At 36.0% G+C, this 16,182-nt stretch overlaps 1 protein-coding gene across 9 annotated transcripts in view; it reads right to left on the bottom strand.

Moving 5' to 3' along the window:
- The window catches only part of GTDC1 (glycosyltransferase like domain containing 1), a 453,744-nt gene that overhangs the window by 328,304 nt on the left and 109,258 nt on the right, over positions 1-16,182 (bottom strand). For 7 of the 9 annotated variants that reach the window (XM_030801486.1, XM_030801481.1, XM_030801480.1 and 4 more), the window contains 2 exons: positions 5,049-5,113; positions 2,151-2,352 (listed from right to left, as the gene is read on the bottom strand). In XM_030801486.1, the coding sequence (XP_030657346.1) occupies positions 2,151-2,329 (179 nt within the window). In that variant the 5' untranslated portion in view covers positions 2,330-2,352; positions 5,049-5,113. The other 2 variants (XM_030801478.1, XM_030801479.1) reach the window with 2 other exon arrangements.

Below are 16,182 nucleotides of genomic sequence, written 5' to 3'. Positions count from 1 at the left end.
CTAAAAGTATTCAAAAAAGTTACTTGGTAAAGAGTAGAGAAGTTATCATTGTTCAAATATAAGTTAAACTGGTGAGGCATGTCTTTGGGTTAAAGACTGATTAGATTAGTATAGTTAACTGCAAAGGCTAAATGGCATACCTTGAAAGATGACAGATACCATTGTTAGGCAGTGGAGGTTATGGCTATCGGAGAGTAAGGCTTTATATCACCATCTTTCAGATATCCACCTCCCAAATAAGACTGCTTCAAAGAGCACTGTGACACTTATCCTCAAATGCTTCAGGCTTCAAAGAGAGTAGGGAAGCCATATGCACAGAAGTGTTTGCATGCTATCACACACATATATCTGTGATACAATAATGTAATTCTGAAAAACTGCATAATCAAAATGAAATCAAACAACGGATATAGAAATGGCTCATTTTAATGTTCAAATCACTGTAGAAATTTATTATACTGAATGGCACTGTTAAATGAAAAAGTGCCATAAAGTCAACTGGATTACTTGACCTTAAGTAATATAATACAATTGGTGCTGCAAAAACACAATTAAATGAGATGTGAAAGCAACCATAAACAGACATATTTCAACACAGCAATAGTCTTATCATGGCCTTTACAACCTTTATATCAACATGTTCATTGAAATTCCTCATACTATTAGTGAATCAACAATATTCACTTAGTGATATCAGAATATAAAACATTAAATCATGTAAAGAAGGAAACACTTTAAACTCAAAAAAAATACAAAATTCTGAATACGCACTAAAACAGCATTTTACCTTTAAAATCCTAAGCCATGTAACTGGAATGCTCACTGCTATTCCATCTGACACTATGCATTCTCAGAGACGATACATGGTTTTCATACAGAAAATCGTTACTCTCTGAATCCCTCAGGTTCCTACTAGGAACAAGCTACATTTAAGTCACAAGCTGCTATGTCTCCTGTGGCCACTTTAGAAGCAGCAGATGGGTAGAGGTACTGGAGGCAAGATGGGCACTGGAGCTTCCAACATGCCCTTCCTCTAAGAACCTATCTGCTCTAACTCCATTCGTTATCAGCCCAGGACTTTTCATTCCTGCCCAAACCAATGCAGTCCTACACACAGGCTTATCCCATTATTTAAAAAAGTATATAACACTTCAAGTTTTATATCATTTGTATTAATAAACGGCAAGAACATTAGCTATGTTAACCACCATAGGATAGTCTTCCACAATTTAACTATCAGAAGAATACACAGGAATACATACAAATGGAGAATAAGGAGGAAGAGATGTTCAAGGGGATTCCATCCTAACTGTTTCCTCAGTAAAAATGTAATGAGTATTTACCTCCATCTTTTCAGTGTGTCCCATAAGACTCTTTTATTTTCTAAATTATTATTATTATTACTATTATTATCATTATTAGGGATGGGGGTCTCACTCCATTGCCCAGGCTGGAGTGCAGTGGCTGGCTCACTGCAGCCTTGAACTCCCGGGCTCAAGCAATCCTCCCATCTCAGCCTCCTGAGTAACTGAGACCAGAGGCACATGCCACCATGCCCAGCTCATGAGATGCTTTCTAATAGGTCCTCCTAGTCCCTACTTCCTAACAAACCAGAATTCAGAATTGAGTTCTGTGCCCCTCAAATCTACTCATCCTTTAAGAATAAGTCAAAGGTTACCAACTCCATAAAGCCACCTCCAGTTTGTCACAATCCAAATCAACCTCTCCATCTTTCACCTCTCATTGCACTTGCCTATCTCCACCTCAACAGACTTTAAAGCCTTGGACATATCCATCTTTCAACTCTGGTTCCTAGTACAGAGCAGATACAATGAACCAAACTAGAAGATCTACTCTTCTCTTAGTCCAAAAATTGTTACCCATACCCACACCTATATACAGAATGAAATCACAAGACAATGAGAAAACACATATGGTTGGTTCTAAATGAAGCTTCTTTCCTACTGACCAGGTGTCCTTAGAGGATGAGTGTACTCCACTGCTCTGCTTTCTCTAAAGAAATATCTACTGTAGTCATAATAACCAATTCCATAGTTGGAGAAATTCTCAAAGATACTGATAGAGAAGCAACATCCTTATAACAGGTACTTTTTTTTAAAAGCTGAAAATGCATCCTGAGCTCTAATTACCTGTAATGTTCACTGATGGGAATGGTCAGAGAGAAGTATAAAGCAGATGTCCGGGCTCTCCAATGCCATTTCTTTGCAGGAAGGGTATGAACGACACAGTCTCCTAACTCTTCTTGGAGAAGATCCACCAGCTGTTTATGGGAGCCTCCAAAGAATGCTTCAATGATGAGGATACTCATTGGCCCGTTCAAACCTTCAGATCCTAGGTAACAACCAAAAAATGTGTGTTTTTCCCATTACATACATGTATAAAATTTTTAATAAAAATAAGTTCAAATTTTATACTCAGAAAATACAAATAATTTAGCAACGTGTTATTTTTTAAAATAGGCTTATCCTATTATTTAAAAAGGTATATAACACTTAAAGTTTTATATCATTTGTGTTAATAAGAAGAAATAAAAGTGTCATTATTTTTGTGATTTGTTTTCCTCATGTTATAAGATTATCTCCACTATGACTCTTAGTTTTTTCTCCAACACCAGAAAGCTGAAAGCCCTCACCTGCTGTGATCACTCACTTGGTTTGTTCGGCTGTAAGCCTGACTCAGTAATCTCAGAAACTAGTTGACTTAGAGCTCTAGTCTCGGACAGTCACTGAACTCATCTTCTAATGACGACTTTCACTTCAAGAGCCCTTCATTTATAAGGCCCTTTCTGGTTCAGAAATTCTCTGATTCTGTAACTCTTGTATTACTCCATCTTTAAATTCATCAGGTATAACTGCCCCTAGTGAATACGTATTTAAAAGAAAGCATATCAACCATATGCAAATCTCTATTTTCTAGTCTTAAAAACTTTAGGATGCAATTTCTTGAGACACTACACATACTTTGATCACTTCCCCACACTTGTCAATATATCACCCCCAAACGAACACCAAAATAATGTGGTAAAGTTGTATGTGTGTGAACCAATAAGGTTTCTACAACCTTTCTTTAGACAAGTAACCTACTAAGAGGGATAAAGTAGCAATAATGGGGTTACTAAAGACATGATAAAATTTCATCACAGAGAATTAGCTATCAAGTAATTTTTCATTTTAATATAATTTTTGTTAATGTGCTCAGTGAAATAAAAAGATATCTATGAACATAAAATCTCTCATATACATCTCAAATTATATGTTATTTCCTGTAAGACATAGGGGAAAAACATCATTCCATGCATAAATGCATATTGCTTAAAAAATATTCCAGATGTTTGAATTTTCCTTTATGACTTAAGTATCACTCATTAAATAGCATATTGCTTTTCTTAATAATGTTGTTCCACAAAATTATTAGTCTCAATGACTCAATGATGTTCTTCACTAATAAAACTACACTTTGTTCAAAGTAATGGCTACTTAAATTGCAATTCAAAGCAAAAAGGCTTCCTTTTGATGTCTACATTTTCCAATGAGCATTTCGGAGGATGGGAGAATATATCTATATCTTATGTGGGCGGGGGTGTGTGGGGGACTGTGTGTGTATATTTCATTTATACGCAAAATAAGAATCAGTGGTCCTCAGATGGAAAAGGCATGAATCCTAGGATCAAGGACATACATGTTTGAACCTCAGCTCTGTCACTTCCAAGCTGTATGACCTTGGACAAGTTACCTAACTTTGTAGGACTCAGTCTCATCGTCTCCAAAATAGAGACAACAGTACTAACCTCAGACATGTGTTGTTAAGATAAAATTAGAAAAAGCATGTGAAGCACAGTAGACTACAAACAGTAAGAAGGTATTTAGCCCATCCCACTATTAGTATAAATCACTCTACTTAAGGAGAAAGAATCTCTTCAAATTTTCTACCATTTTAAGTTCAGTAATTTTCAATCATGGTCTCCTACCCACCAGGAATAGATGAGGAAAGTGTATATACACATGCGTTGGAAATTGCAGTGGGTGTTTACCCATTCCTTGTCAGTAGCTTGCATTTTAAACATGAATTTGAGAGCCCTGCAGGTTTTGTGAGTAAGAGGTAAGCTCAGAGTCCCAGCCATGCAGAGTTCATGGTCCACTGGAGACTTCTGCTCTAATAAGGTAGTGTCCAATAAGTTCACAGACACCCTCTAGGTTCAACAAAGTGGTAGCCATTAATCCTTCAAATGATGGAAATTTCTAGAAAGTAACTGAAGGAACAATAAAAGGCAATTTTGAAAATTATACCAAGGGTTTCAAGACAGAATACAAGCAGTTTAACATTAATTTGCTTACTTGATCACATCGTAGCTATCTACCATCTTGCTTTATTTCCTCTGACTTACTCAGAGGAAATGCTAAGGTGTATTAAATATATGCCCTGTATGTATTTAAAAGGTCTCTAAACGGCTCTTGTAAAAATGACCTATTTCCCCAAGTGATGAAATGTGATATAAACCACTCTAAAGAATATCTCATTCATCTAACCTCAAAGAAAGCAATATCAATATTGGAAAAGAAAACTGCTTTCTGATTCTTCATCATCTTGTCCTTTTCCATGATTAATCTAAAGTACATATCATGATGTTTCTTACGGGTCTGGTTCACAAGTTATCTGCAAATTATCAGCCACTGTGGAGGCAGTACATGTAGATGCTGCTATAGATTCAAGACACTCAGTAGGCAGAAATGAACACTAAGCATGTGGGAGGCTGAAAAATAGAAAAGGGGAAAAAAAGATTATAGCTATAGTAGATTTCCACCCCTCTGACAGCTCAGTAAGAAGAGTGAAATGTATAGGTTTGAACTAGCATTTACGTGAGCATTTTTTCTACTGGCCAATGGGTGTGCCTGCAATTGGGGTGTTTTTCTAGGGAAAATAACTATGTCCTACCATCTCTGAAAACTATACTTAGTGGCTTTGATTCATGGAAATTTGTTCTGCTTGTTTTGTGGAGACAGACATATCCTGGCAGTTTCCCCACTTACTTCTATTGCAACTTTTGCAGCAAGATGAAAATGAGTTCTTCCCTATGGTCTTCTTGAAGCACAACCTAGAAGAAAGATGATTCCCATTAGATACAAGTAAATGGGGAGAAGCTGGTATTCAAATATATGATTCAAACCAAATGGCATATAGCACGTTAAAGAACAGTTCAAATACTTTGGCTGAGCTTGAGTTTTGTTTTAGAAAACTGCTTAAAACAAATAAGCATGAGGTTGAAAAAAGAAAAAGAAAAAAATAAAAAAACACTTAGCTGCTATGGTGGAATTTGCTAAAATATAAAGGGAATACACTATTTGCCCATTTCAGGAATAGTCAAAGAAAGCTACAAGTGGTCACCTTGATACTACAGATGTTCACAAGCATGTAGGGTGAATACAGACATTTTTGCACCACTAGCAAAGGCTAACAAGGAGTGAGTACTTGGAAGCAGCAGTAATAGGGCCTCACTGTTGAAACTGCTAACTCCAAACCAAGGACAGGGTTTCCTTTATAGGAGGAGGCTGTGGTCAGGTGTTTGCCAGAAGATGGCAGAGAGCCAAATGTCTCCTATTGGTGCCTGAGTTTATGAACCTGTTAAAGCATTATCACAAGTACTACCAGAAACCTTAAATTATGAAACATTTAAACTGATTACGAATACCAGAATTAGGTTGGGTGTGGTGGCTCATGCCTGTAATCCCAGCACTCTGGGAGGTCGAGGCAGGTGGATCACCTGAGGTCAGGAGTTCGAAACCAGATTGGCCAACACGGTGAAAGCCTGTCTCTACGAAAAATACAAAATTAGCCAGGCATGGTGACACAGTACTTGGGAGGCTGAAGCAGGATAATTGCTTGAACCTGGGAGGCAGAGGTTGCAGTGAGCCGAGATGACACCATTGCACTCCAGCCTGAGCAACAAGAGCGAAACTCCATCTCAAAACAACAACAACAACAAAAGAATACCTGAATTAGGGATGTGGCACTTTAAAATGAAGAAACAACAAAAACCTACTTTGGAAAACAAATACCAAACAGAAAACCCATGTCCTTTTTGCATGGCACACAGAATACTATTGTATGACATTAAGAAAAGAGTAAATGGCCGCTCCATGCTTGCTCCCTAAAAGAGCATATAAAATATTTCAGATAAATTTTAATCAATTTTTAAGTTTTTCTGCTTAAACAAGCTTCAGTTAAAGAAAAACTCACTTCTTCAGCACAATTTATTCCCCAATGACACCAGATGAATGAAAATCTACTATAGTATTTAAGCTTTTTGAAAGTTTAATTCATTATCAATACTATGATTTAATGATACATGGTTAAATGCTAAACATCAAATATGGCAATATAAGTCAAAGTGATAGCTGTGACATAGCAATTTCATACCACTTCAGATTCCATTCAAGATCACCAGAAGTCAAAATGATCTATTTAAGAATTGTCTACCTTTTCGAAAATGTATATTTATAATCGAAAGGGGATACAATGTGAAAATATCAACAGTATTTGATACAAAAATTTTGACCAAAATGAAAAATCACCATTAGCATTATCCCAATTAAAAACTAATAATGCATTGATAAGATCACAGAGAACAAAAGTAGCCTGAAACCAATGCTGTGAACATTTTTAAATTTTTATTAAAACTTTTTGTCACTGTACCTGCGATTATTTTAGATTTGACCCAATTTCTTTATTCCCTAAGCCATGATCATTTTCAAGGTGAACTACATTTTTGTCTACCTCCTTTAGCACTTAGAACTGCTGTCACAGTTGAAATGTTTTTAACAGTATAGATATTAAAAATCTGCAATATGCCATTGATTTACTGAAAAGTATATGCTAAATATTAAGTATATCATGTCAATTAAAAAATAAATTTTAGTCACACTGAAACCTATAATTAGCCTTCATATATGACGTCAATTTAGTTACCTGTAATATTCAAATCATTTTCCAACCAAACACCCAGTAGTAATTTTAAATCAGAGGAATTGTTGTATTAATATATTCCATAGACACCTTTCTGTTATTAGTTAGTTGTAGGAAGGTATAGTTTCAGTGATGATGGTTTTAACAGTTTTGATCCCACACACATGAGAAATTGATTCCACAGGCTAATCCACATATGGCTTGATACCTTAAAACTTCAATCAATTGTTGAAAATATAGTTTTGATTTACCTATATGCAATATTTGGAAACTTAAGCTTGTTAAAGCAAAAAACAGTGGGCTTAAACACTAAATGGTTTAATTTGGGGAAAGTGAAACTTGAGCGGTATTTCTCAGTAGGTCATCAGAAGTTTACCTGGTATTTTCTTACTGACCCTTTCTCTCCCTTCCCTTCTGCACCTCCACCCACCAACACACCCAGGTTCTATTTAAAAAGCAACCAATAACCCAGCAGAGTAAAATAGGGCAGTGGTGAGAAAAGTTAGTATTACCTTCCAGCCCACTCACTTATTTTAATGATTCATCACGGAAACCCCAAGTTGTTAAAATATACCTGAAATCTCATTAAATAGTAAAAATAAGCATGAAAAGATCTCCGCTTTAAAACATGTCACCAGTGATTCCCCTAAAAGAATCTATTCAGAGTGTGAAGTAAAAATACATTTTGCTAAACAACTTTCCTCAAAGTTATGTACTACAATCAATTATCATACGGGAAAAAAGAGACAAGATAAACATATTCTACAAAAAAGTTATTTTTTAAATTCTTCTATAAAAATCAGCCATAGCAAATGCATCTTAACGTCTAAAACCTGAATATAACCTCTGAAAACTGAAATATAATCTGGTATCAAATGCAAAGTAATAATTTTGCAGTCATAAAACCCCATGCACTGAAAATATTCTACATAAATGTAAACAAAGTTTGGCTAATAGAAATGAATCTGCTTCTGGAGCATTAGTCTGAACTGCAGATAACTAACACTTGATGGATACTGATCATTACTCCATTATTTGGTTAGGGGACATACAGTCTAACATTTATGTTGTAGTTGTGTACTACCATATGTACTTAAATAGCAACATTTCGTTTTAATTCTGGGTTCAAATTGACAAAGATGTGGTAAGCTAATAACGCATACCCCCCTCAATGCCATGGATATGCTAATCCCTTCAACTCTGATTTTTGTGTCTTGTTGTAGAGACTAAGAACTGAGAATTCATGCATCAAAACCAAGATTTGGTAGGAAAACTCATACGCTATACTTTCTGTGAGAAAATTTAAAGCTATTTTCAAATGTGCTTTTCCAATTATATGAGTTGCAATGATCTTTTAAATATATGCTCTTTGCAAAGTTAGCATCTTATATGTATTCGTGACAGTTTAATTTTCCTTAAAAAACATTTCTTTTTTTATTGGTTTGGAATTTAACTTCCTGCTTAAAAGTATCAGTCATGGCTGGGTGCACTGGCTCATGCCTGTAATCCTAGCACTTTGGGAGGCCGAGGTAGGAGGACTGCTTGAACCCAGGAGTTTGAGACCAGCCTGGGCTGTTGTGAGACTCCACCTCTACAAAAAATTTTAAAAATTAGCTGAGTGTGGTGGTGTGCGCCTATAATGCTAGCTTCTCCAGAGGCTAAGGCAAGAGAATCACTTGAGCCCAGGAGTTTGAAGTTACAGTGAGCCATGACTGTGCTACTGTACTCCAGCCTGAGTGACAGAGCGAGGCCCTGTCTTTATTTAAAATATATGTATATATATGTATATATATACATGTATTAGTCACTTATTCCAGAACTTGAATTAATAAAGTGTCTTGGTTAAAACTCACAAGCATCAAATGCAAACTCAGCAAATAGTTACTGAGTATTTACCATGCACTAAGCACGTCATGTACTTGTTTTCAAATATGCACAATTTCCACAAATAACTAGATAAGTATATATTAAAAGTTCAATATATTATTGTGAGGTTATATTCCACATTATATAAAAAAATTACAAGATTTTTCTTTGTGTGAGAAGTTGAGTGGTTTAATTCCACTGACAAAATATTAACCCTCTTTCAATTTTTTAATGCTATTAATTCCATGAATAATTTTAAACTATAAAAGCAGCAATGAATTCATTCTACTGAATACTACAAATATTTTTAATTTGCCAACATTCATATATGTGGCAGCATATTTATCAATCAATAGAAAGTTTTACACCAGAAAATCATCTCACCACTCATTTAAAGTATCGCATTGCCCTTTTAACTAGGTCTCCATGCTACCATACAATCTTGTTCCCACCACACCATTCTCCTTAAGCTAATCACAAACAATCTTTCCAAAATGGAAATGTGACCATAAAATGACATGCTCAAAAACCTTAAATCACCTAAGGGTAAAATCCAAGGCCCTACACATGGCAATTAAGACTCATTTCCTGGCCCCTTCCTTTCTCTTCACTACAGCCACATTTGGCCTTCTCCCAATTCAATCCCTTTTCCCCAACTTCCCCAGACTCTACTTGGTAGCAGTATCAAACATCCACACTCCCGGAGCTGTTTCAGACTCATAACTTCACACTTTTATCTCACCTCCATCAGCCTTCTCTCTCTGTTCTACTAATGAACTTTTGTTAAAATTTCTGCTCATGAATCACCATTTCTATGAAGCCTTTCCCTGAACTCCTCCTAAACATGACTTCCTTTGTATAGTAGAATTATACTTGTTTCACTGTAGTCACATGTTCTGCTTCTGCATGGGGCTGTGAAAATCTGAAAACTGGGCGCTATGCTGTTATTTTCCTGAAAGTTGTCTCAGGACTTGATACACAGTAGACAAACAAGGTTTTTCTGGAGCTGAAGTGAAAATCAGAGGGACACAGGAAGTTGCTTTCTTCTGTCTTGAAAGTAACACTGGTTTCACTTAACACAGGTTCTGAGCAACAAGTGTCAGGCAGCACTGCACTTGATACTAATGATTTCCTATTATTCCTGAAGTCTAAACTAAATCAAGCAGCAAATATATCTGGACACATTTTATTATGTTCTCTTTCAAATACTGATTCTTTTTTATTGTTGACAGAAGCAGAATTTATGGGAAATAATAAATTTTTTCATATAGATATGTGTTTATTTTAACCTACCAATACAAGAGAAGTAACACCGATTAAAGAGATGGGAGAAACAGAATAAGCAATTGAATTCTAGGCCAAAGTGAGTTTAATGGCCTAAGAGAGTATTTGTAAATTTCATAAATTTTGAAAATCACCTGCAGTTTCTTATTCTGTTTGATCTACTATCATCCTAGTTTAATTTGAGAAGTGGAAGTAGGATGAGAAGCCAATTCCCTCACCATCAATCTAGAGAGCCCATTCCACATTTAGTAATTAGGCTTTTATTTAACAGAGAAGAAAAAAAGGCATTTTTAAATACTTTCTGCCAACTATTATTCTTTTTATAAAAGTTTGACAAGATGAATAATGTATTTCCTTCTCAAAGATGGCTTTTCTCCAGAAGTCTTCCACCTTCTTGAAATGGGCTGTAAACCAGCTCAGTGGGAGAAAACTGGGCTCCCTGACCCATTCGGATATGAATGCCCAAGCAGAGAAGTCAAGGTGTGTTCAGAACAATAGGTGCAAGGAGTGCTGATACCATTGTTGAACCACTTTTCTTTTACAGAATACAAAATATAAAGAATATTGGCATCACAGAGTAAGTGACAGCAAGACTAAAATCCAGGTCTTCCAACTCCATATTCACATGGCATCCCATTATACTTCACTGCCGGCACAGGATACAATATAAGTAAAAGAAACCTCCATTTTCTAGTCTTTGAGTTTTAGGAAAAATGTTTAATAATTATTAATATTTAATTATTAATTATTTAATTATTAATATTTACTCGTTAATGTTTAATAATATTTAAATGACATATATACAACAGTGTATATTTTATATGCTTGTGGAATATAAATGAAACTATAAATTAATATATTAATCACATACAATATTTAATAATGCCTCCTCACTTGTAAAACCAAGACATCAGTAATATAAGTAACTGAATATCATATAGTGAAATACTTAAATTTTTTTGTTAGAATCTCTTGTGATTCCTCCCAAAGTCCAACATAATCATCACTCCTTTGAAGATATAACCCTTATTCTTTACCCCTCAGCACTGGACAGTCACCTTTTTGATAGAATAATAGGTCTTAAGAACTAGGACTGGAGGGGGAAAAAAAAACAATACTGAAGATTCACATGCCAACAAAGGTTTGGGGTAGAAGGTGAAGAAGTCAGCCATGCAGCCGTATTCAGTCTAGCTCAAAAATTTACTACTGTTACCATCAAGCAAAGTCAAGGTTCTCTTGACAAAACAATCTGTAGTATTTCTGTGTACTTATCACATGTAGGATATATTTATACAAGTAATTATTTAATGTCAATATCTCCACTGGACATTAAGTTCCATGGAGACATTTGACTAGGTCTGTTTTGCTTACCATTGTTATCTCTAGCACTCAGCAAACAGAAAGTGTTCAATAAATGTGTGTTGGGTCAATGAACCGTAAAACTCTTTAGCAATGGCCGTGACAATTTCTCCCTAATTCATTCAAGAGTTGTACTATTATCAGACATAAAAAATTACTTCTTCCTATCACTCATGACTATTTACTCTCATAGGCAGAATTTTATGTACAGATTGTATTACCATGTAAATATAATAGTTGGCATCTAATTCTATTTAAAATTTCACCCCTCAGTCTAAGGAAAATCGTCTGCCCTGCTGAGGGATTTAGAAACTATGGTCCATGCCATGGGAAAGCATCTTCCCCAACCTGACTGGAGTCTACAAGAATGTTTAATTCAAAAATAGTCACGTCTATGACCTGGAAGGAGTCCACTGGCTTAATCATTATACTGGCATTTTTTTATTGGACAGAAACATTATCTTGCTACCCTACACTGGCTTCTATGCCAACATTTAACTCAGACTGAGTTTGTGCAGGGTAATTATAAATATACACACCAAATGAGTTTAAAATAAGATGACTAACATATTCTTAACTATACTGGTTAAGAATACTCACTGAAACATGTTTTAATAACTTAATCCGTATTAACTACAAAAGTTATTAAGAAGTTTCCCTCTCCAAGTGGGAGACACATAATACATTTTCAGTTAATTCTGAAACAGACATAGCAGTGTTACTCTAACATACAAATATTCTCAACGTCCTATTTGAAGTACAACAACATGGGTGGCATTCCCTTGATGAGATGAAATAAATGTCACTGAGTATAAGGTACTGGATTTACTCACTTCTAATGAAAAACGAAAAGGCCATAATCTCACAATTCAATTTGATTTATCCATGAGGGAAAGTATCTTCAAAAAAAAAAAAAAAAAAAAAAAAAAAACAGCAAAATCCTAGCATCTCAGGAGGTGAAAGAACATCTGGTAAACATTTGGGAGAAGAAAGAGGAATTTCCATAGGGGACTGAAGAGCTAGAAATAGATATCCTTAAACGTATCAACGTTAAGACACATTTGATGTTTTTAATATTCATTTTATATCAGTGAAAAATCACTTTGCAGTAACAGACCTTTTTTTAACTCTTCTTCTTCTGAGATGGAGTTTCACTCTTGTTGCCCAGGCTGGAGTGCAATGGCACCACATCTCGGCTCACTGTAACCTCCACCTCCCAGGTTCAAGCAATTCTCCTGCCTCACCCTCCCAAGTAGCTGGGATTGCAGGCGCGCGCCACCATGCTTGGCTAATTTTTGTGTTTTTAGTAGAGACAGGATTTCACCATGTTGGCCAGGCTGGTCTCGAACTCCTGACCTCAGGTGATCCACCCATCTCGGCCTCCCAAAGTGCTGGGATTACAGGCATGAGCCACTGTGCCTAGCCTACAGTAACAGACTTTTTAAATGGTGTTAGGAAATGTGAGGTGAAGCCAGTATTAGAAACTGTCCTTTAATATCCAAATCAACAAAACCATGTTTTAAAGCTGTATCAGACCGGGCACAATGGCTCATGCCTGTAATCCCAGCACTTTGGGAGGCCAAGGTAGGTGGATTGCTTGAGTCCAGGAGTTTGAGACCAGCCTGGGCAACATAGCAAAACCCCGTCTCTACAAAAATACAAATAATTAGCTGGGTGTGATGGCACATGCCTGTTGTCCCAGCTACTTGGAAGGCTGAGGTAGGAGGATCTCTTGAGCCTGGGTGGTGGAGGTTGCAGTGAGCTGAAATCACGCCACTGCACTCCAGCCTGGGTGACAGAGTGAGACCCTGTCTCAGAAAAAATAAAGTTAAAATAAAATAAAAGCTGCATCAGTTAACATATTTATTGATACTGCTCTCATCTCCAACATTCTACATGAATACAGATATGTATTTGAAGTATTCAGTAAAAGTACATTTTCTTCTATTTATTTATTGAAGGAGTTCTTTTTCTAGTCACTATATATATTTCTAATAATCTTCTGATTTGCTAATAGTTTAAGACGTGCTGACAGTTTACAAAGGCAACACCAGAAAAAACTGGACAGAGTCTAGATATCTTTAATGCTAAATTTTAAAAAGCTCAGAAACCCAGTTTAGACCAGGGCTGAATAAATCCGGGACTAATAGATGTGGTAATGAGAGCTGTATCACTATTTTTAAATATCACCAGAGGCATATTATTAGCTACCCACTATTATAAGAAAAAGAGTCAGTCTGTTAATAATAGGTGGGGATTTTTTTTAATCCTGAAGATATTTAGGATTCAAACTGTTAAATAAAGAAAAGGTATACACAGACAACTGTGTATAATTTCTAGAAGGTCTACTATTGTCCAAAGTTTCTGCAGAGGAAGCACGGGCTTTCCCATATCAACAGCTTGAAGTTTCCTGACTGGAACAAGCACTGTGACTTTTATCTATTTAGTGGCCTTGCCTATCTCTTTATCAACTGGTTTTTCAAGGAGACATTCCAATGATACAAATATTTTGTCTAATGAAGCAGAGACCCTATAGCCAGAGTATTCCTTACGAACTACCCAAAGGTGCACTCTGCATCCTCACCATCGCTTAAAGTAATTTCACACTTTGCAAACAATGTGTTCAAACAGAGTAAAGTTACTTAGGAGTTAGTTAATTCCCCCTTGCATCTCTCTCCAGCACATATATGCACCATATATGGGATCATTAGTCTCTCGACTGGATTAATCAGCATTCACAGTTAACAAACAGCCTGAATTATTTTAGAGAGAATCTGTAACTCAAACTACTTAAACTAGCCATATAATATTCTCTATTTTCTATAATAGTTGTTGAATTGATCTTGATAGAATTGAAGTATCCTATTATCCTCTTGCACTACCCTTGTTCAATGTACCCACCTTGTTTCCAAACTTCACTTGCAGGAATTAAATTTAAAATATCAGATAAACCACATCATATTTTTTGGAGTAAATGCCTGCTGGGGTACAATGTGTTACCTCTCCCAGGAGTACTTGTATGTTACAAGAGAACAACAGGTGATAGTGAAATTTCAACCATCTGTATAGTAGATGCAAAGAATAGTTTGTGAATTAAAAAAGGACTGTTCTCATGTCTCCAAAATGTAGACTGAAAGCTGCTACCCAATCGACTAATACATATGGTTAGCTTTGCTTTAAAGTATTAGAAAATTCTATCACATTTCATCATAATATAAAAAGCTTGAAAACTATGCGTATCTTTTGATTCAGCAATACCACTTTTAATGATTAACCCTGGAAGTTACCAAAAATCTTTACTGCAGTCTTTCCCCCCATTAAAAACAATTAAAATATCCTACAAAAAGGGACCTCTTATGATTAAATGATTAATAATCAAAAAATATAATGAATATATATTGGCATGGGAAAATGTTTACACTATTGCATGACTGCATGAAATGAATATATAAAAACATATTATGAAATGAATATATCATAATATGAGAGAAAGAGTACATGCACACACATAAACATAAATGATCATTTGAGGTAGAACGGGAAATCATTTTGTTTTCCTCTTTGTGCTTCGTTTTATTCTTCAAGTTATCTTCACTGAATACGTTTCAACTTCAATTAAAAAAAGCTATAACATTTTTCTTAATTTTAGGGAAGGAGGCCAAATTGTTTGATATAACAAACTACTTCCCAATTACTGAAGGCTTCCTCCCTTCCAGGAGCTTGCAAGTGTTTTTCAAATTATTATAACTACTACTGCTATAAGGAAATTCATTTAAAAACTAATCAACAAGGGTTAAAACTAATAGTGCTATAGCGATTCAAAACAGTATCATTTGGTTTGCAAATACTGCTTGTTTAAGTAATATATGAACTAAAAGTAATTCTCAATCTTAAAATGTACTTGTTTATTAAATAATTGAAAACTGATCAAAGTCTCTACTTACATATAAGGAATCTGAGGCTGTACTTTGACAGTATGTTAGAAACTAAAATAATTATTTCGGTACTTATAGTTTTAAAATGGAACATGAAGAGGTAAAATATAAACTCAAAGTTTTTTTTTTTTTTGAGACGGAGTCTTGCTGTGTCACCCAGGCTGGAGTGCAGTGGCGCAATCTCGGCTCACCGCAAGCTCCGCCTCCCGGGTTCATGCCATTCTCCTGCCTCAGCCTCCCGAGTAGCTGGGACTACAGGCGCCCGCCACCACGCCCGGCTAATTTTTTGTATTTTTAGTAGAGACGGGGTTTCACCGTGTTAGCCAGGATGGTCTCGATCTTCTGACCTCGTGATCTGCCTGCCTCTGCCTCCCAAAGTGCTGGGATTACAGGTGTGAGCCACCGCGCCCAGCCTAAACTCAAAGTTTTAAACTTCCAGTAAAATGCCAAAATGTTATGCTTTGATAATTAGGTACGGGTCTTGAAATAAGGGGAAATATTTAATTAAGGTGAATGAAATTGAAAAGGACTTCTAGTTGCACACTTAATTTCTGAAGTGTCTTGTATCAAGAAAGCTGGAGGCTGGGCGCAGTGGCTCACACCTGTAATCCCAGCACTTTCAGAGGCTGAGGCGGGCAGATCACGAGGTCAGGAGATCAAGACCATCTTGGCTAACACGGTGAAACCCTGTCTCTACTAAAAATACAAAAAAATTAGCCGGGCGTGGTGGCAGGCACCTGTAATCCCAGCTACTAGG

This window comes from Nomascus leucogenys, chromosome 20, assembly GCF_006542625.1.
Source record: "Nomascus leucogenys isolate Asia chromosome 20, Asia_NLE_v1, whole genome shotgun sequence".
Lineage (NCBI taxonomy): Eukaryota > Metazoa > Chordata > Mammalia > Primates > Hylobatidae > Nomascus > Nomascus leucogenys.
This window is presented reverse-complemented; position numbering and strand designations above follow the sequence as displayed.